Raw genomic sequence first — 18,177 nt, forward strand, 5'->3', positions numbered from 1 at the left:
TTCAGCAAATCTCAGTTGCTATTTTTTTTTATTAGATATAGTGCCACATGGAAGAATCATAATATACCAGGTAGACTTACAGATAGTTTATTTGTGAATATTAATAACAAGTCTTTAAAATATTAATTGTAATTTTAGGTTCTCTTTGGGTAAGCATGAAATGAAGAAAAATCTCTAAGTCTACAAAATTTTTTGTGTATGTATGGACACAGATGCACAGATGGACACACAGTATTTCATTCATTCAACTGGTGATCATAGAGCACAGTATGGTGATATACAAAAAAAAAGAAATACAAATCCATTGCCGTCGAGTTGATTCCAACTCATAGTGACCCTATAGGACAGAGTAGAACTGCCCCATAGGATTTCCAAGGAGTAGCTGTTGGACTCAAACTGCCAACCTTTTGGTTAACAGCCAAGTTCTTAACCACTATACCACCAGGGCTCCAGAATGGAATTATATAGGCCGCCCTAAAAATGAATGAGGTGCATCTAAATGTACTGACATGTCTGCCAAAATATTAAGTTAAGATAAATCAAGTAGAAAAGAAAAGAAAAAAAGACAATTTAAGGAATTCCTTTGGACAGGAGTAGCCTATGGGAAGGACCAGCATCTGCCTGTACTTTCATTGCAGTAGAGATCCAAACCCTAGTTATTCCGATGCCCTGAGCCCCTCCCTTCTCATTACAATTACACACACAGTCTCCCGATGGACTCTACAAAATGCCACATTCAAGCTGGGCTATGATAACACCCTAAACACTAGAATGTGAGACTTTAATTAGGCAAATGTGTAGAAAGCCTTAACAATGTCATTGCTCTTTGATACAGGGATTCCTCTTTTAGAATAGAAAATATTCTGAAACAAAAGTTTGGTAAGCTGTGCTATTTATAATATTGAGAACAGGGAACAATCCAAATATCTGATAATAAAGCACTAGTTATATAAATAAGTGAGGGAACATTATAATGATGAACCATTATGCAGTCATTAAAAGATGTTTAAGGAGCCCTGGTGGTGCGGTGGTTAAACACTCGGCTGCCAACCAAAAGGTTGGCAGTTAGAACCCCCAGCCACTTTTTGGGAGAAAGATGTGGCAATCTGCTTCCATAAAAATTACAGTCTTGGAAACCCTATGTGGCAGTTCTACTCTGTTGGCATCAACTTGACAACAATGGGTAAGGCTATGTTTATGAGAATTTTTAATAACAGTGGGGAACATTTATGCTATAACATAAAGCAAAATAATTAGGATGTAAAATTATATATGTGTTTGATCTCAACTGTGTGTTGAAAAAGATGAATAAAAATACTGAACAGAAAAATATAATTTATTCAATAAATAATTATCATACCATGTGTCATTTTTGTGTCATTGTTCCCCTAACCTATATACAGTATGATTCATGTATGTAAAATATTCAGGGGAGGGAGAGAAAGATTAAGATAATATGATTAGAAATAGTGTTTTCAATTTGTTCTTTATACTTTCCTACATTTTACAGATATCCTACAATAAGCATGTTTTACTTTTATAATTTAAAAATTGTATTATTGTAAAAAGTAGACATTTAAATAACTACAACCAGCAATGAGTTTTCTGTGGAGTCTCCAAAGGATAGACTTTCACTTCCATCACACGCGGTGAGATCCCAGCCTTGATCAGGTGGTGGAGCGCCCTGCAGGACTATGGCCAAGGGGTATAGAGCAGAGAGGATAATCTGGTAGATCCACCAGTTAAGTCCTTCCCACAGACATGCAGTTATTTTTGTGGAACAATTTCCTCTATGCTTACCAGTAGTACCAGTTGCCATCCAGTCAACTCTGGTTTATAGTGACCCAGTGTGTGTCAGAGTAGACCTTTTCAATAGCTGATTTTTTGGAGGTAGATCATCAAACGTTTCTTCAGACTCGAACTTCCAACCTTTCGATTAGCAGCCAAGTGTGTTAACTATTTGCATCACTTAGGGACTCCTTCTTTATGCTTAGAAGACAGAAATAATTTTATAGGCAAGTAGGAATAACATTGAATCAATCCAGAAGGCTGAAAGAACTTAGAGGGTTGAACATTTATAGTCAATATTTAAAATAACACGGAATCCTTTTCTGATTTTACTCCAGTGTTGCTAGAAAATATCGGAGAAGAGCTCGATCCTATTCTGGAGCCTCTTCTACTAAAGCAGACCTTTAAGCAAGGTGGGAGTGTATGTATCCGACTTGGGGACTCTACAATTGAGTATGCACCAGACTTCCGCTTCTACATCACTACCAAGCTAAGAAATCCTCATTATCTTCCTGAAACATCAGTAAAGGCCAGTATCTGAAACAGATGTTTCTTTAGTCACATCTTAAAATTAATGACTATATTTTCCTCCTGACCCATAAGAAGAACAGGTCTTTCTAAGAAAAATGGATTTTGCCGTTTTGTGACATTTCCTAAAATTGCTGTAATAATTTCCAAATGTTGTTTTTGTGTGCGCTTGCAAGTAATAAAGAAGCCCTCAGTATGCTGTGAAAAAGACTATCAAAGCTAATTTCTACAATTGATATTATTCTTAGATTTTCATTAAAAATAGATGACATATGTTCACATTCTTTCTTTGTAATAAATGATAATATGCTAATTATTAGAATTGGAATTCAAGAACAGGACTCCAGTCTTCTTTCTCAGAATCAGGTTGCTGCTATCTGATTTTATATAATTACTCAAAAAAAAAAAACAAAAAACCTGTTGGTTCTTTCAAAAGACTAAAAATTCCTTTAAAGAGTAAAGTTAGTTTCAAGTTTTAGTCAATGACTAAAATGACTTGAGAGTTTTATCAGCAACAAAGGCTTCTGGAGGTGTAGGGACTATGCCTTGTTCTGTTTTTTGTTCCGAGTTCTTAGCTCTGGGTTGGCACTATGTAAATATTTGTGGAGTGAGTGTGTGAATGACTGAGTAAGTAAGGGCTGGTTTAATTTAGAGGAGCAACTGGGAGAGGACGTTAAGAACTATTGACACAGATTTTGAAGTTTACAAATAGAGGCAATTAAGAACTATTGACACAGATTTTGAAGTTTACAAATAGAGGCAAGATTCATCCAGCAAGTTCAGATGTGCTCCTTTGTTGGAAATTAACAGGCATATCTTTCTGCAAAGAAGCAGAGGAAGGACTACAGTGGCATAATTAATTCCTTCTAAGATGAATAAAACAGCATCCCTGCTCTCAGGAGGTTTACATTTTAAATAATGTGTGGGCAGTGACCATATTGTATGACTAGGAAGCCATAGAAGTGCTACAGGGTGCCCTGGGAGCTCAGAGTTGGGGACACATTTTAGACAGGACATTCAGAAAATACCAGGTAGACAAGGGGAGTTGGGGTGACCCTTCAGTTTAGTCTTAAAAGCAGAATGTTAAAATGTGGAATTCTTGGCCAATGTTTTTAATCAGTTAAAATATGATATATTATCTAAACGTGTAAAATTCCCCATTATCTATTATCTTTACAACTATTCGGAGAGGCAGTATCCAGTAGTAGTAAAGAGCTTGGACTTAGAAGCCATACTGCCTCAGTTTGAATCCCAGTGCTACCACTCCCAGTTGTGTGACTTTGGGCATGTTACTCAACTTCTCTGTGCCTCAAGTCCTTCATATGTACAATGGAAATAACAAAAGTCTCTATCTCATAGGGTGATGTGAGGATTAAATAAATTAATCTATGCAAAAATGCTTAGAATAAGGCTCAGCACATAGTGTTAACTATTAGTTTTGTTAAGTTTTAAATAAAAGTGAGAATGAACCAAGAACCAAGAATGACAAATATTGGTTCCCTCCCAAATATTTTTAAATAAATGACACAAAAACCTTTTTTACTTTTCAGTAAAATATGTGACAATATCATACATAAACATTTCTTAGTTCAGTAATAACTGGTTACAGTAGAAATTGTAAAACTCTGGGAGAAAACTGATCTACGATTCAGTATAGAAATCCTTAAGATCCCTTGAGTGTCATATTGCTTCGTTGTTTTTAATTGCTGGAATTGATTAAACAGGGATTAGAAAACATAGTGAGGCAGTTACTTGCTTTCATTTACAAATTAAACTACTTCCTCTTGATGCTATTTTTAGGATTTTTTTTATGTACCTTTTGTTTTCAAAGGCGCCCAAGGATGGTAGCATGGTGCTATAATCCATTTGAGTCTAAATGAAAATATTATGAAACCGTATTTTTAGGATTTTAAGTGTTGTGAACAAATGGCTGGGTTTGCAAGTGTTAATTTTGAAACAGCCAACAGTAATGGAATATGTATGAATACCTCCTTGTATCTGAGTACAATGAGGTAAAAGCTATAAAACATGCATTTTGCCAACTCTGTGCCTGTGATTTTTGGATTAAAGTAAATGTAACCAGTGCACTTGGTTTCTCATACCAACAGGGAAATCTCTTGATAGCTTTAATTATAGTTTTTCCATAACTAAATGCCAAAGTAGTAGAGAGCTAAATAACAAATTTATTGAGTTTTTTAAATTGCTCCATTTCAAATATTGTTATTATCTCATTGATATTTATGATTGTGCCCATGTAATCTACACTTAGTGGCATTCAAGGCCCCCCATGGGGAAAGTGAGGGGGAAAAGTTTAAACCAGAGGAGACTCACCACAGAGAAGGTACCCAGGTTTGGCCAGGAGAAGGGAGTACTTCGTAAGGATTCTGCAAGAAGTCATTCAGACTTCCTGACCTCAAGTAGGAATTTTTCTTACAAAAACAAAATTACTGTGTTCCTGGAGAGGAGCTATTCTCTTACAAAAAAAGGTGGGAAAACAGGTTCCCTACCCAGCAGCCAAGACTAGAAATTCATGAATAAAAAGACAAGTATATAGAGAAAACAGCAGTATTAGAAACAGTGTTACCTATTTTCAGTTTAAAACCAAAACCAAACCAAACCTGTTGCCATTGAGTCAGTTCTGACTCAATAGCGACTGTATAGGAGAGAGTAGAACTGCCCCATAGAGTTTCCAAGGAGCATCTGGTAGATTTGAACTGCTGACTTTTTGGTTAACAACCGTAGCTCTTAACCACTACGCCACTAGGGTTTCAATTTTCAAATTGGAAGAATGGAAAACTATTGAGCTTTGTCAATGCAAACAATTTACAAACTAGGTATAACCACCAAATGAAAAAAAATTGATCCTGCCTTTTTTTTTCAACCTTCCCATGACTAGGGAAATATTAAATATTGGTCATCCTTAGGAGGAAAAGTAGGGGGCACTTCTATGATTGTGCAGTTTGTACATAACTCAAAGGTGGTGGCGAGTAAAATGAAATCTGGCCTTGAGTTCTAGCGTTGGCCCTAATCCACACAAGGTGCTTCCTAGACTAGCAGAACCTTGGGAAGAATAAGTAGCAGAAACAATAGCGACACTTGTGTAATGTCAGTAATCCTACTAAATTTTGTGTGTTATGTCGGGGTTAATTGTAACATACGAGTAGTTCGCCAGTTGGGTTGTTTGTTTCTTCTCTCCTAGATCTCTTGTTTCTAAAGTTCTAATTTAAAAAAAAATCAGATTAGTGTATACCAAAATGGCATCCTTTTAGGTGCTCCAAACTATCAAAATTGTGATATAAAATACACAAAAAAACTTTTAGACCAAATTGTCAGTAATGTATGGAGTTTGGTCTTACAGGGGTTTAGAAAAGTGCTTCCTATTCAGTAATTTCCCTTCAAGAGGGAAAGGATGAAAATTGGATCAAACACTGAGACTCCTCTGATGGTTTGTGGTAGCTGTTGAACTTTTTGTAATATTTTCAAGGGTGAGACCCTGGCATTTCTACTAACACTGCTGATTTCAAGCTCTGACCTCTCAGATATGCATGAAAGAAAATGTTCAACTATCCATAGGCTATGAAGAATCCACCTTGGTATCTGCCCACATCGTTTCCAGTGCTGGAATAGTGAGCTGCCTATATTTTATTCCCCCAAATGTGCTTCGTCTTCTCTTGCTTCTTCCCTTTGCCTAGCTAGGCTGTTTCCTTGCCTGGAGCAATCATTCTCATCCCTGACTACCCATTAGAATCACGCCTGTAGTGTTTCAAAATCCCAGTGCCCAGGTCCCACTCCAGACCACTTACATCAGGTTCTCTTGGGATAGGATGCAGGTACCAATGGTTTTTAAATGCCACCGAAACAAACAAACGAACTCATTGCCACTGAGTTGATTCCGACTCATAGTGACCCTATAGGACAGAGTAGAACTGCCCTATAGGGTTTCAAAGGAGCAGCTGGTGGATTTGGACTGCCAACCTATTGGCTAGCAGCCAAATGCTTAACCACTGCACTACCAGGGATACTTAAGTGTTAAACCCCAAAGGTGATTCTAATATGCAGCGAAGGCAAGAACATCTGGCCTAGGATGTTGCCTCCCTTTTCTTGACTACTTGATAATTACCTTTGAAGTTAGCTCAGGTGCTCTTTGGGACGCCCTCCTTGACCTTGTGGCCTGGGCTAGGTGCCCCTTATCTGAGCTCCTATAGCAGCCTATATTTACCATATCAGAGTTGTATGTACTTCTGTTTCCCCAACGAGAGATTAAAATTCCTTAAGGGCAGGAGCCAGACAGTATCTTATTCTTCTTCGTAGCACAGAGCCTGATTCATAGTTGGTATTCTTTTCTATGAAATGCCTTGTGGAATAATCATTAAAGGAAGTAGAAATAGCAGAAAACAACTCCATGAAGAGGGAACATTGACATTCTGGTTGTTCATCTAATACGTTTGTAGGGAGCATCTACTTGGTGCCAGGCACTAGAGCCATGAAGTCAAATAAGAGGCGATCCCTGTGCTAAAGTTATTTACACCAGTCTAAGAAAGAGAGAAGTAGACTCATGATTACATACAGTGGGGTGTGCTCTGAAGGAGTTAGGGCTACTATGAAGAGTTACAGGAAGACACTGGAGGAGGGTGGGGGTAGCACATTTACAGAATTGGTGTCCAAGAGGAGGTGACACGGAATCTGCACAGTGAAAGATGAATAGGATTTGATCTGATAGATGACAAGAGGAAGAACATCCCAGCACAGCCAAAATCTGAAGTGTATGGAGGCATGTCACAGCCAGGTGTATATGGGAATCTGCAATGAGGAAGTAGTAGGAAGGGGTGTTAACTGTTAGGAAACTATTAGGGAAATGATGCTCAAGACATAGGTGCAGACCTTAGCAAGACCTGAGGGCAGAGCAAAATAGATTAAGAAGCATTAGCAGAGATGTCATAGGAAAATGGAGAGAGTGGTGTCACAAACTAAACAGAGGAGACAACTTGAGGAAAGAAAGGGTTTGAAATTCAGTCAAGGTCAAGTAAGTGTTTATTGGCTGGTAGGTTCAGTGCTGACCAGAGCAAGAAAGTTCGTGTGGTTTAGTGGTGTATGGGGAGGTGCAAATAGGGGCAGATTGTAGGGGGTTGAATAATGAAATGAGGTGGAGCAAGAAATTATATATAAACTTTTCAATAAGTATAGTTATGAAGGCACAAAGAGAGGTAGTTCCACAGCTTGAAGGAATTGTGGGAGCAAGGGAATTATTTGTTTGTTGTTTGCTTTTTAAAAAGAGACCTAAACATGTTTACCAGGAGATAGAGAATTTTAAAATGTAAACCACAGAGAGCAACCTGCTTGCAAAGCCAGTAGATACCCGGATGAAGCAGGTGTTAGCAGATAGCATCATTGAAATGTAAATTCCTTGCTTCACAGTAGTGGCTGATTATTAAATAGTAAAAGCACTTTACTCATGACAAGTAATTACAGGGGGTTCCTGTCTCTCCTATCTCACTTCCTAAAATTACTTTTGACGAACTAGAATTCTTAAAATGTAAATCAGTTAATCCAGCCAATATGAAGGACACCTTCCAATATGATTCTAATCAATTCTGGTTTTAAAGAGTTGTCAGAAATTTGAGTGGTTTGAAATGAGAATAAATTAATCACCAAACAAAACCTTTTAAAGTATTACATTTCAGTCTATGAGAAACTTTGTTTTGCCATTGAGTGGACTCTGACCCATGGTGACACTGACAGAGTAGAATTGTCCCATAGGCTGTGGGTTTTCAATCCAATAATCGTGCCAGCCTATATATGTAATCATGTTGTTGTTAGCTGCCGTTAAGTTGGCTCCAGCTCCTGGCAACCTGTGTGCAACAGGACTGGACCTTTATGATCCATGGGGTTTTCATTGGCTGACTTTTTTGGAAGTGGATCGCCAGGCCTTTCTTCCTTGTCTTAGTTTGGAATCTCCACTGGGATCTGTTCAGCATCATAGCAACACGCAAACTTCCACTGACAGACAGGTAAGGGCTGCGCGTGAGGCGCATTGTCTGGAAGCTGAACCCTGGTCTCCCACACTGAAGGCGAGAATTCTACCACTGAACCACCAGTGCCCCATATGTTTAATCATAGTCCGTACAACTTAAGTTCTCCTTTTCATATATATATGCTAATTAAGCCTATAAGCAGCGACTTTTTCAATGGAAATAACAATGCAATTTTTGTATTTTTTCACGTGTAGGTAACACTATTGAACTTTATGATAACTTCCGAGGGAATGCAAGATCAGCTTCTGGGAATTGTGGTGGCACGAGAAAGACCAGACCTTGAAGAAGAAAAGCAAGCTTTGATATTACAAGGAGCAGAAAACAAAAGGTTTTCAATGTTATAAAACAGAATTGTTCTTCCCTGTTTCACGAATACTTAGAATGAATTAGAGTACACTTTAAAGATCTGTTTTGGTAGATTTAATAGGTACGCTGAATGGGGAGATTTAAGAGGACAGTGTTAGGCATTACAGTGCCTCTGCGTTAATGAAGGAAACTGTATTACAGTGCATACTCTCACATGTGAATTCTTAGGTTCTGCAAGAACTAAAAGGCCAGCCAAAGTCAAGGCAATATATTTACAACTGTTCAACAAAGTGTTAGCACAGAAGCTTTAGTGTTCCGTATGTAACTAAGATCACCTGTTTTCACTGGAACAGGGTATGGATGAGAATGTGGCATCCCACTTCCTGTCCATAATAGCTATATCATAGGCAGAAAGGGTAAAGCTCTATAAGGAAGGCAAAATTTCAGAAAATAAATGGAGTGATACTTTTTGTTCACTCTGGGATGAGATACTTGATGGCAGAATAGATTGGCTTATCATATTTCTCTCCAGTTACCACGTAAATGATCATTAAGAGGAGAACTGGAGCAGAAAGGATGGTCTTTGTGACATTTTTCAAGATAAGAAATTAATTATACAACATCATCATTATGGATATTTGTCACGAAGTGATGCGTTTCTTTAGATTACAGGCTCTTATAAAGGAACGTATATGTAAAGTGGTTTTCAATGACTTCTTTTGCCTCTGAGAAAATTGTATTTTATTTCAGGCAGTTAAAAGAAATAGAAGACAAGATTTTAGAAGTTCTTTCATCTTCAGAAGGCAATATATTGGAAGATGAAACTGCTATTAAGATATTATCTTCCTCCAAGGCTTTGGCTGATGAGATTTCTCAAAAGCAGGCAGTAGCCGAAGTGACAGAAAAAAAGATTGATGCCACCCGCATGGGCTATCGTCCCATCTCCATCCATTCCACCATCCTGTTTTTTTCTATTGCTGATTTGGCTAACATTGAGCCGATGTACCAGTACTCACTCACCTGGTTTATTAACCTTTTCATCCTGTCTATTGAAAATTCAGAGAAATCAGAAATTTTAGCAAAAAGGTACGTAAAAGAAATACTAATTACTAATTAATGCATGACAATCAGGAGTAATTGGCAAATTTCATTGTTGTTTCAGAATGGTTTAGGCATCGCAGCCATTTAGCTAAAATGAACTTGATTAATCATTGTTCCAGAAATAAATTAGGTTAGAAACTGAACAGATGTCTCCAAATTTAGTCTGCCAGGGAATTGTTTACAGAGATAAGGCTATTGTGTAATTCTAGAAAAACTAAATATTTATAGTTGATCATTTGTAAAATGTACTGATGATTGAAAGTGTGGAAAGAGGAGTTAATACCACCAGAAGATATGAGCCTCACCCTCTACATGCCTGCATTCCAAAAGTTACAAATTCACATTTTGATACATACATATACATACAATTTATTTGTCAAGTCACAGGAATAAAAAACTGGCGTGATTGTTTTTGTGGTAATCAGAGCTTCTCTTTTGTGTTATCACTACTTACATGAAACACTCTATTTTACAGTTGGCTATAACAAACAAGTAATGGAATTAGGGTCATATGTAATAGCAAGTCTATCAGAGAATAAAATTTCATTTGATTTTTGATCAGTGAGATAGTTTTCTTAGTTTGGTATTAAAACATTTTTAGTAGGGTCTAACATGAAATTATTTTTTGAACAAAGAAAGTAATTAATTGCAGCCTTTGCCCTTTATAACCTTATTGATAAATATAAAGCTAGGCACTTCAGGTTTTTGACTGTTCATAGGTATAGGCGAAACTCGATTTAGTACTTATCACTCTCATTAAGAATTATTTTTTTAGAAATCCAGAGTGCTAATCTTACTGGAATCTGAATTGAGTCCTTTCACTTTTTTTTTTTTACCTAGAGGCCTGAAATTGTAAACATTCTTAGACTGAGCAAATTTTTTGTTAGTGTCATTCATTATTTTCCAAGCTCGTGATATGAGACTAATAAAGGTATAGCGCTGAAGCTTTTGGCTTGACAATTTTTCAGATCCCCACCCAGGAGAAACAGAGGGAGGAATGGAGGGAAGGAGACAGGTACCTCTAGGGGAAAAATTGCTTAATGAGAGAGTTTAAAGTTCTTTTCTATATTATGATATTTACAAATGTTTAGGTAGTTTTCTGTATTTCTCCTAGCTTCTGAAATTTTCAAGTTTAGCGAGGATTACTGAAATAAAGAAAACAGAATTTTAAGTGACCTTTCTTAGAAGTTTCTAGGCATTTGCATCATAGGTTAGTTTAGTGAACATGCATGTCTGGTTTTCACACTGGATTTTGAATTCCCTGAGGGCAAGGATTTATTTTTATTTTTTACTATTCCTAGCATTTAGCACAGTGCTAATCACATTGTAGCCACATAGTAAATGAATTTCTTCTTTTCACTAAGGGTCTTAATTTTCACCTTAGTTAAAACAATCACCACCAGAATGTTATCATTTTAACTAGTTTAAAGTCAAGGTATTTGCTGCAGTCTGGAGAAGAAAATTGCTGGGCTGTGCCACTTAAAGGCATATTTTCTTATAAGATTAAAAATTTAGAACAGTTTTCTGTCTTTAAAATAATTACTGGCCCTTTATTATCTCTTGTTATTTCAAACTAGGACTCGTTCGTATACATGGCATCTTTTTCTTCGTAACTGTCCCTCACAATGTAAAGAAAATCAAATCCTTTTTAACCCAGATGTGAGATTTGTATGCAATTTAAATAAAATACGGCATTTCCTTTTTAATAAAATCCTTTAATTTAGAAATAATTCAAATCATTGTTTATGATTAAAGTGACTAAAGTGATCCAAGAAGGTATAATTTTGAAACCAAAGACTAAATGCAGAAAATTTATTTTTAAATTTTTATTGAAGTATTAATATACAGAAATGTGCAGAAACCAGTATTATTTGCTCAGTGGATTGCTAGCCCCTAAATGAATACATCTGCATAACTAGCACCCAGATCAGGACTTAGAACATTATCATCGGCTCAGAAGGACCCACTCATTTCAGCTCCTAGTCACTAAACTTTCCCCACCCCCACCTCAGGGTGGCCACTGTCCCGACTTATACCACCGTATATTTGTTTTGCCTGTTTTAGAGCTTGATGTACCTGGAATCACGCAGGATGTACTTTTCTGCCCAGCTTCCTCCACTCAACATTATGTTTGTGAAATTCATTCGTATTGTGTATAGTACAGTAGTTTGTTCACTCTTGTTTTTGAATGGTATTCTACTGTGTAAATATTCCACAAACTACTTATCTATTCTACTATTCAGAACATTTGGGTTGTTTCCAGTTTGAGGTTATTGTGAACCATGCTCCCTTCAACATTTTTTTTTCCTTTTTTTTTTAATTGTGCTTGGGATGAAGGTTTACAGAGCAAATTAGTTTCCCATTAAACAATTAAATATTGTTTTGTGACATTGGTTGCCAACCCCAGGACATGTCAACACTCCCCCTTTCTCGACCTTGGATTCCCCATTACCACCTTTTCTGTCCCCTCCTGCCTTCTCATCCTTGCCCCAGGGCTGGTATGCCCATTTAATTTTGTTTTGTTTTAGGGGCCTGTCTAATCTTTGGCTGAAGGGTGAACCTCAGGATTGACTTTCGTACTGAGTTAAACGTGTGTCCAGGGGCTGTGCTCTCAGGGTTTCTCCAGTCTCTGTCAGACTAGTAAGTCTGTTTGTTTTGTTTTGTGAGTTAGCATTTTGTTCTACATTTTTCTCCAGCTGTGTCCAGGACCCTCTGTTGTGATCCATGTCAGAGCAGTTGGTGGTGGTAGCTGGGCACCATCTAGTTGTGCTGGACTCAGTGTGGTGGAGGCTGTGGTAGTTGTAGTTCATTAGTCTTTTGAACTAATCTTTCCTTTGTGTCATTGGTTTTCTTCATTTTCCCTTGCTGCCTTGAACATTCTTGTATATGATTTTTGGCGAAGATACTTGTACAAATTTCTGGTGGGTATATATCCAGGAATGGAATCAGTGGTTATAAGCTATGCAAGTATTATGTTTTAGTAAATCCTGCCAAATAGTGTTCCAAAGAAGCTATACCAAGAGAGTATCTTTTAGCCAGTCTATTTTAGTATAATAAGAGTTTTTCAATTAAGTAAGCTAACTTCCAAATCAGAAATTAAAGCAAGAATGAGTTCCCATAGGAATCCTTTGTTTATTTGCCAGTCACTGATAAACATCAGACAACTGCTTGGGCTATAATTATACCAAAAGTAGAAAATATGTGACTATTAACACCAGCCTACCAAATTGTTTTATAGCCTTAATATCGGGAAAATTCTCTCTTATTTCCTTTTACTCAAAGAAGTAAATATACTTAAGTTCTGTTGATCTTCTGATGGTTATTATTTATAATAATTACAGCTGTGTAAGTATGATACCAAACATATATTACAACAGGTATACTATGAAATAACCATAATAATTTATATCATGGATTAGTCATAAAATTTTTTACTGCATGAAGACTTACTGTAGCAAAATAAATAAATAGTAATAGCAAATAAATACATAAGCAAAAATCTAACTAGGATACAACTTTGTTACAAGGACCAAACTGAAATCTATATGTACATACGTGTAAATATACACATCCACAAACACACAGAGTTTTGTCTCATTTTCCTCTAGCTTATATCGGGATCATTTTCCCATTTAATTACATACCCTTCTGAAACATAATTTTTAGTAACTACCACCACCACACAATATACCATACTGTGAATGCATCATAATTTCCTCATTGTAAGACCTGTAAGTAGTCTGTAGCTTTTGCTATCATAAATAATGCTACAATAAATATAAAAATCCTGTTGATTATTTCCTTAGGGTAGAGCCCAGGATTAGGACAAAAAGTGTCCACTTCTTTCAGACTCCTGATATAAATTTTTCTCCTGGAAATTTATTCAAATATACAGCTTCATGGGCGGAACCAGAATGACCTCATAGACTGTATCACTTGCCAGCATTAAAGATGATAATGTTCATCTTCTTTTTCACTGTAATAGATTATTAAAGTATTATATTTTAATCTGCATTTTTATCACTAATGGGATTGAACTTGAATTTCTAATATGATTGACCCTTATAATTTTCCCTCCAAGCTTATTATCTACAAGAGATTTGCCTTAAAGCACAGAAACTTTTATTTTACTCTAGAAAGAACAAATATGAGTCACCCTGTGCTAATTGTACAGTTAGTGTGAAACAAATTAAATGCCATGCATGAAAAACTAGCTATTAGCATAACAGAGGAAACAGGAATCATATGAGTATTTTAAATCTGCAAAGAATTCAACTATATTTTAGCAACTAGTTTCAAGGCCTTCTGTATCAAATCCTTTTTCAGAATTCCCAACTAGAAATAAGATACATCAGTCTGTTGTCATTCCCTCTATGGGAATGCTGGAAGAGAATAAAATAGTCAGGTAAGGAAATAGGAAAGTTAGGAAAAATGGGGAAAAAATAGAGCTAGGATGATCCACGGTCTAAGAAATCAGCCTTTAAATAGCCAATATCTGATTGTACTGGTAGATTTTTTTTTCTTCCGTAGATATATTGAGACACGCCAATATGATTTGCTCATTTGTAATCAAACTATGCTGTTTCTTTCCCTTCAGATAAATTAACCTGCTTAGAAAGTTTGGGCCGTTAATTCTAATGTCAGTCATTAGCTCTCTAAAAATGTTTTCAGCCAATGGTTTATTTCTATTGTAACTATTACAAACTATGTAGTAAAAATATTTTTAAAGTTTGATTTCTGTGATAAAGTATTTCCTTTATGAGATAAAAAAAAAAGTAAAAATGCTTATATATGTTATATTTGTTGGTTAAAAATTACCATGAATACAGGTCACACACATTAGCAGTATTAGGTAGAAATACTGTGATCATTTATCTTTCCCTGTTTTGTCTGTGTGGTAGCTAAAAATGTAGTTCCTCAAATTTTGTGATTTCTTCAGCTTTTATGGATTTATGAAAAGTATAGCACAGTACTAACTTGATATTAATTTAATAAAGGAGCTATTAATTTTAGTCTTCTTAAGTAAATTTTTTTTTACTTAACTAAAAAAACTTTTTTTATAAGTGATACATAATATAAAACATTATTTAGTACCTATGGAAAACATTTTACCCCCAAGAAATGCTTAATTGTTAAAAATAGTTCACAAACATTTTAGTGCAACAGATTAATATAAACTGACTTTTCCCCAAAAGGAAATTAAGTTTTTTAAAAAAATTGGTCAGCAGTAAAATGCAATTCTGTCGAAGTGTTTCTATGTTGTATAGCTCTTAAATTGCTGCACTCTGTTAAGGAGCATCCTTGATTGGAGGGTAATTGACCACAAAATTTATTAGAAGAACATATATCTAAATGGTTATTATAGGTTTTCTTAAAAGTATCGTGCGTTTTTATTTATTTTTCTTTTCTGTTTACCCCTAGGCTTCAAATCCTCAAGGATCACTTTACTTACTCTCTCTATGTTAATGTCTGCCGGTCACTCTTTGAAAAGGATAAGCTGCTGTTTTCCTTTTGTCTAACTGTAAACCTGCTGATACATGACCATGCGGTCAGTACTGTTTTCCTTTGTAGGAGGAAAAATCATAATACTGACAATGATTTATTAATTTACCAATTTACATGGGTTGTAAGTAGTTAAATTATTATCCTTAAGACAAAACATCACAACTAGCCTTTGGATTTCACGGAGGTGAAAAATTAGTTAAGCACAGAGTTCATTATGCTACTATTACTTAAACTTTTATGTTTTAGTTTAAAATAAATCAGCTTCTATTAGAGTTTCATACAAGTGTGCATATAAACCTACTAAATGTATTGATGTATTTGTATCAATAGTGTAAATGGAAATATTTTTAAGAACTTGTACAAGTTAGTCACATCTAACCGTCTGGACTTAACAATATCTTTTATACATCTTTGCTATCTTTTAAAATCTATTCATAAAAAATATAGCAAAATTTTTAAAGAAAGGAGAGGTATTATGCAAATTCACTGTTTTTTATACTATGTACCTAAGAATTATTGACTTCATATGGTGATTTTTTTTTTTTTATGGTGATGTATTGGTTGAATTCTGAAGTCGTAAAGGCTTTATTCTTTCATTTTTTTTTTTTAAATTGTGCTTTAAGTGAAAGTTTACAAATCAAGTCATTCTCTCATACAAGAATTTATGTACACCTTGCTCTATACTCCTAGCTGCCCTCCGCCTAATGAGACAGCACACTCCTTCTCTCCACCCTCTATTTTCATGTCCATTCAGCCAGTTTCTGACCCCATCTGCCCTCTCATCTCCCCTCCAGACAGGAGCTGCCCACATAGTCTCATGTGTCTACTTGGTCCAAGAAGCTCACTCCTCACCAGTATCATTTTCTATCCCATAGTCCAGTCCAATCCCTGTCTGAAGAGTTGGCTTTGGGAATGGTTCCTGTCTTGGGCTAACAGAAGGTCTGGGGACCATGACCTTCGGGGTCCTTTTAGTCTCAGTCAGGCCATTAAGTCTGGTCTTTTTACCAGAATATGAGGTCTGCATCCCACTGCCCTCCTTCTTCCTCAGGGGCTCTCTGTTGTGTTCCCTGTCAGAGCAGTCATTGGTTGTAGCTGGGCACCATCTAGTTCTTCTCAACTCAGGCTGCTGTAGTCTCTGGTTTATGTGGCCCTTTCTGTTGTCTGGGCTCATAATTCCCTTATGTCTTTGGTGTTCTTCATTCTCCTTTGCTCCAGGTGGGTTGAGACCAATTGATGGATCTTAGATGGCCACTTGCTAGCGTTTAAGACCACACAAGCCACTCTCCAAAGTGGGTTGCAAAATGTTTTCTTGATAGATTTTGTTATGCCAATTGACCTAGATGTCCCCTGAAACTGTGGTCCCAAACCACCGCTCCTGGTATGCTGGCCTTCGAAGCTTTCAGTTTATTCAGGAAACTTCTTTGCTTTTGGTTTAGTCCAGTTGTACTGACCTCTCCTGTATTGTGTGTTGTCTTTCCCTTCACCTAAAATAGTTCTTATCTACTATGTAGTGAAAATCCTTCTCCCTCCCTCCCTCCCTCCCTCCACACCTCCCTCCCTCCCTCCCTACTCTCATAACTATCAAATAATATTTTCTTCTCTGTTTAAGCTATTTCTCGAGTTCTTATAATAGTTGTCTCATACAATATTTGTCCTTTTGAAACTGACTAATTTCACTCAGCTTAAAGCCTTCCAGATACCTCCATGTTATGAAATGTTTCACGGATTTGTCATTTTTCTTTATTGATGTGTAGTATTCCATTGTGTGAATATACCATAGTTTATTTATCCATTCATTCGTTGATGGGCACCTTGGTTGCTTCCAGCTTTTTGCTATTGTGAACAGTGCTGCAGTGAACATGGGTGTGCATATATCTGGTTGTGTAAAGGCTCTTATTTCTCTAGGATATATTCCAAGGAGTGGGATTGCTGGATTATATGGTAGTTCTATTTCTAGTTTTTTAAGGAAGCACCAAATCAATTTTCAAAGTGGTTATACCATTTCACATCCCCATCAGCAGTGTATAAGCGTTCCAGTCTCTCCACAACCTCTCTAACATTTATTATTTTGTGTTTTTTGGATTAATGCCAGCCTTGTTGGAGTGAGGTGGAAGCTCATTGTAGTTTTGATTTGTATTTCTCTAATGGCTAATGATCGTGAGCATTTCCTCATGTATCTGTTAGCTGCCTGAATGTCTTTTTCTTGCATTTCTTATAAAAGCTTTATATCACTACCTCATTATGCTTTATGGAAAATAATTGAAAACATGACAGATGGATGACTTTCCCTTCCTAGTTTCTGATTCATCTTGCTGCATTGTTTTCCAAAGGTTAATACAACTGAGTGGAGATTTCTGCTAACTGGTGGCATTGGACTGGATAATCCTCATGCCAACCCTTGTACATGGCTTCCTCAAAAATCTTGGGATGAAATATGCCGACTAGATGATTTGCCTGCCTTCAAAACTATTCGTCGGGAGTTTTTGCACCTGAAGGACGGATGGAAAAAAGTATACGATAGCTTGGTATGCTTTTAGTCCTCTTTCTTATTTCAAAGCTTTCACATAGAGAAAATAATATTAAATCAATTTATGCTTAATAAAACCAAGATTTAAATAAGTTTTAAACAAGTGGCAAGACGTTAAAATAGAAGTTTTAATTTATATTTTCCCTACCTTCTAAATCAGCTGTTCTATTTGAACTTCCGTTCAAACTCCTTGAAATGTGTGGAGATGCAAAAAAGCTGCATAGTTCTTAAAAATATTATTGTTGAATTTCCTGCCCAGTTTTTATTATCAGTTTAGATTTTGGGAATCTTAACAGCAGATGAGTTAACATTTACAAAACACAATTGTTTACATTTTATGAATGCAAGATATAAGCTAATAAATGTTTTCATCATTTGAGGAGAAAGAAA

The 18,177-nt window shown here is 36.3% G+C and overlaps 1 protein-coding gene across 1 annotated transcript in view; it reads left to right on the forward strand.

The window, feature by feature from the left end:
• Nucleotides 1–18,177, forward strand: part of DNAH7 (dynein axonemal heavy chain 7) — a 262,133-nt gene that overhangs the window by 177,384 nt on the left and 66,572 nt on the right. The window contains exons 49-53 of the mRNA XM_023542658.2: nucleotides 2,127–2,317; nucleotides 8,543–8,676; nucleotides 9,405–9,740; nucleotides 15,177–15,303; nucleotides 17,591–17,785. Coding sequence (XP_023398426.2) covers nucleotides 2,127–2,317; nucleotides 8,543–8,676; nucleotides 9,405–9,740; nucleotides 15,177–15,303; nucleotides 17,591–17,785 — 983 coding nt within the window. The remainder of the gene's footprint in view (nucleotides 1–2,126; nucleotides 2,318–8,542; nucleotides 8,677–9,404; nucleotides 9,741–15,176; nucleotides 15,304–17,590; nucleotides 17,786–18,177) is intronic.

The sequence above is a fragment of the Loxodonta africana genome, chromosome 6 (assembly GCF_030014295.1).
Source record: "Loxodonta africana isolate mLoxAfr1 chromosome 6, mLoxAfr1.hap2, whole genome shotgun sequence".
Classification (NCBI taxonomy): domain Eukaryota; kingdom Metazoa; phylum Chordata; class Mammalia; order Proboscidea; family Elephantidae; genus Loxodonta; species Loxodonta africana.